This window comes from Castanea sativa, chromosome 12 (assembly GCF_040712315.1).
Source record: "Castanea sativa cultivar Marrone di Chiusa Pesio chromosome 12, ASM4071231v1".
NCBI lineage: Eukaryota > Viridiplantae > Streptophyta > Magnoliopsida > Fagales > Fagaceae > Castanea > Castanea sativa.
This window is the reverse complement of record NC_134024.1, coordinates 2,915,921-2,918,660: the sequence shown is the minus strand read 5'-3', so window position 1 is coordinate 2,918,660 and position 2,740 is coordinate 2,915,921. Positions and strand designations below refer to the sequence as shown.

Sequence of the window (2,740 nt, the reverse complement as noted above, 5' to 3'; positions counted from 1 at the left end):
ACATGCACACCGCCAGCCATTGATCTCTCACAATAACCAAATATTTCATGTAACAAAACCAAAGTTTTAAAAAAATAAAAATAACAGTGATAGCGGTGACGGACCGGTGACAGAGCTGAGAGAGGGGTATGGCCAACAATGAGAGTGAGTGAGGGTGAGACTTGAGAATGAGTGAGAGTGGGTGAGGAGCTGAGTGAGTGAGAGTGACAGAGCAGAGGGGCGGCTATGAATGAGAGGGAGTTAGAGATTAGGGCTTTTCTAAGTGTGTGTGTGTGTGTGTGTGTGTGTGTGTGTGTGTGTGTGTAGTTAGAGTTTTTGGTAATTTTGCTCTAACTGGGTCGAGTTCGAGGCGGGTATCACTAAAATCCGTACTTGACTTGAACCCGCTTCGGGTTTTATTTTAAAAACCCAAAACCCAACCCTATTGTTTCACGAGTCGGGTCAGGCCGGGTACCCACGGGTCAAGTACTTTTTGCCATCCCTATTTACAAGATTATTTCTAAGGTGTTGGTTAATAGGCTTTGTAGGGTGGCTCATGGGCTTATTTCAAATTCACAGAATGCCTTTGTGAAAGGTTGACAAATTTTAGTCTCCGTTCTAGTAGCCTCTGAATGTATTGATAATAGATTGAAGTCAGGAATTCCAAGTGTGCTGTGTAAGTTGGATGTGGAAAAGGCGTATGATCATGTGAGTTGAGATTTTCTAATGTATATGCTTCAGTGCTGTGGGTTTTCAGAGAAATTGAGAAAATGGCTAATGTACTGCATTTTAGCTGTAAAATTTTCCATTCTGTTCAATGGTAGCCCATTTGATTTCTTTGGAAGTTCTAGGGGGATTCGGCAAGGGGATCTTTTATCTCCGTTGCTTTTTTGATATTTTTAGGGAGGTGTTGAGCCGTATGTTGGATGTGGCTAATTCCGCTAGGCAGTTCTCTGACTTTTTTGTAGGTAGTACGGCTGGTACATCGTTAATGGTATCTCATCTTTTATTTGCTGATGACACTCTTATCTTTTGTGATGCTGATCCTACACAAATTGCTAATTTGAGGGCGATTCTTGCTAGATTTGTGGAGGCATTAGGGTTAAGTATTAACTTGGCAAAATCTGAGTTGGTACCCGTTGGTGTGGTGCACAATCTAGAGGCTTTGGTGGGGTTGTTGGGGTGTAGGCAGTCTTCTCTTCCCTTGAAATATTTGGGCCTTCTATTAGGTGCTAAATTTAAGGACTTACCTATCTGGAATCCTATCTTAAAGAAGATGGAGCGGAGATTAGTAGGTTGGAAGAGACTATTTATCTAAGGGAGGTAATGTAACTCTTATTAAGAGCACACTTTCATCTTTACCTACATACTTATTTTCCATTTTGCCTTTACTTGGAAAGGTGGAAAAGCATATGGAGAAATCATAGAGAAATTTTCTATGGAGTGGTATTAGTGGTGAATCTAAAATACATCTAGTTAAATGGGCCAAGGTTTGTAAGCCTTTGCAGGTTAGGGGGCTAGGTATAAAACGATTAGGGAGCTTTAATTCTGCCTTGCTAGGAAAATGGTTGTGGAGATATGGCATGAAGATAGATGCTTTATGGAGGAGGGTTATAGAGGCAAAATATGGGAATACTTAGGGTGGTTGGTGTACGAAAAAGGTGACAAGTCCTTATGGGGTCAGCCTGTGGAGATTCATTAGAAGTGGCTGGTTGAACTTTTCTAAACTCTGTGTATGATGTGAGGGATGGTACTAGAGTGAAGTTTTGGAAGCATGCGTGGTGTGGGGACTCTACTTTCCAAGAGGATTTTTCGGAGCTCTATTGTCTTAGTAGGTCAAAGGATTCTTTAGTGGCTGAAGTTATGGATTGGTCTGCTGGGAGGATTCATTGGAATGTGCAATTTCGTCATCCACCACAAGATTGGGAACAAGAATCTTTTGATCGGTTTATGGATTTGATATATTCTTCAACTGTGAGGGGATTTGATCTTGATAAGGCTTGTTGGAAGCCAGCAATGAGCAAAGGTTTTGAGGTTAGAGGATTGTATCGTTCCTTCTACCCTTTTACCTCTTTATCTTTCCCTTGGAGAATGATATGACAATCGAAGGTTTTTCCAAGGGTAGCTTCCTTTTCATGGTCTGCTTCCTTAGGTAAGATCTTAACAACAGACAACCTTCGTAAAAGAGGTGTGTTTGTGCTTGATTGGTGTTATATGTGTAAGAGATGTGGGGAGTCAGTGGATCACCTTCTGCTTCATTTCCCCATAGCTTGGGAGTTGTGGTCACTGGTTTGCTACTTGTTTGGTATTCACTGGGTTATGCCTCATACAGTTATTGAGTTGTTTGAGTCTTGGCAGGAAAAATTTGGGCGACGTCGTAACATAGATGTGTGGAGATTAGTGCCTCATTGTTTGATATGGTGCATTTGGCGTGAAAGGAATGCTATAAGTTTTGAGGGTTGTGAACATTCTTTACTAGAGATTAAGTCTTTTTTCTTGCACTTTCTTTGAGTGGAGTGTGGTCTTTCCTCATTTTTCTTGTACTTCCCTTCCTGTTTTTCTTAATCGTTGTAATTTTGGTTCCTAATTTGTGCCTCCATAGTACATCCCCAATGTACTCAGTCTGGCACTTTTATTAATAATATTTTTATGTTATGTTATCTGTCAAAAAAAAAAAAAAGTAAATAAAAACCCAAATTAAAAATTGTTTTAACCCTAAAGACTCATACTTATACCAATAAAAGGGCATAACTTTCACTTC

At 40.3% G+C, this 2,740-nt stretch overlaps 1 protein-coding gene across 1 annotated transcript; it reads left to right on the top strand.

Annotated features, from left to right (window-relative positions):
• The first annotated feature begins 796 nt into the window (after positions 1-796).
• Positions 797-2,490, top strand: LOC142619495 (uncharacterized). Its single transcript, XM_075792615.1, has 5 exons — positions 797-1,274; positions 1,380-1,425; positions 1,540-1,623; positions 1,725-2,005; positions 2,132-2,490. Exons 1-5 carry the CDS (start codon positions 797-799, stop codon positions 2,488-2,490), a joined length of 1,248 nt encoding a protein of 415 aa, XP_075648730.1.
• The last annotated feature ends 250 nt before the right edge of the window (positions 2,491-2,740 follow it).

Coding starts and splice junctions, on each gene's coding strand:
- LOC142619495 (XM_075792615.1), top strand. CDS start 797: ATGGTAGCCCATTTGATTTCTTTGGAAGTTCTAGGGGGATTCGGCAAG. Junction 1,426..1,539: donor GAGAAATTTTCTATGGAGTG/GTATTAGTGGTG, acceptor CTGCCTTGCTAG/GAAAATGGTTGTGGAGATAT. Junction 2,006..2,131: donor GAAGCCAGCAATGAGCAAAG/GTTTTGAGGTTA, acceptor CTGCTTCCTTAG/GTAAGATCTTAACAACAGAC.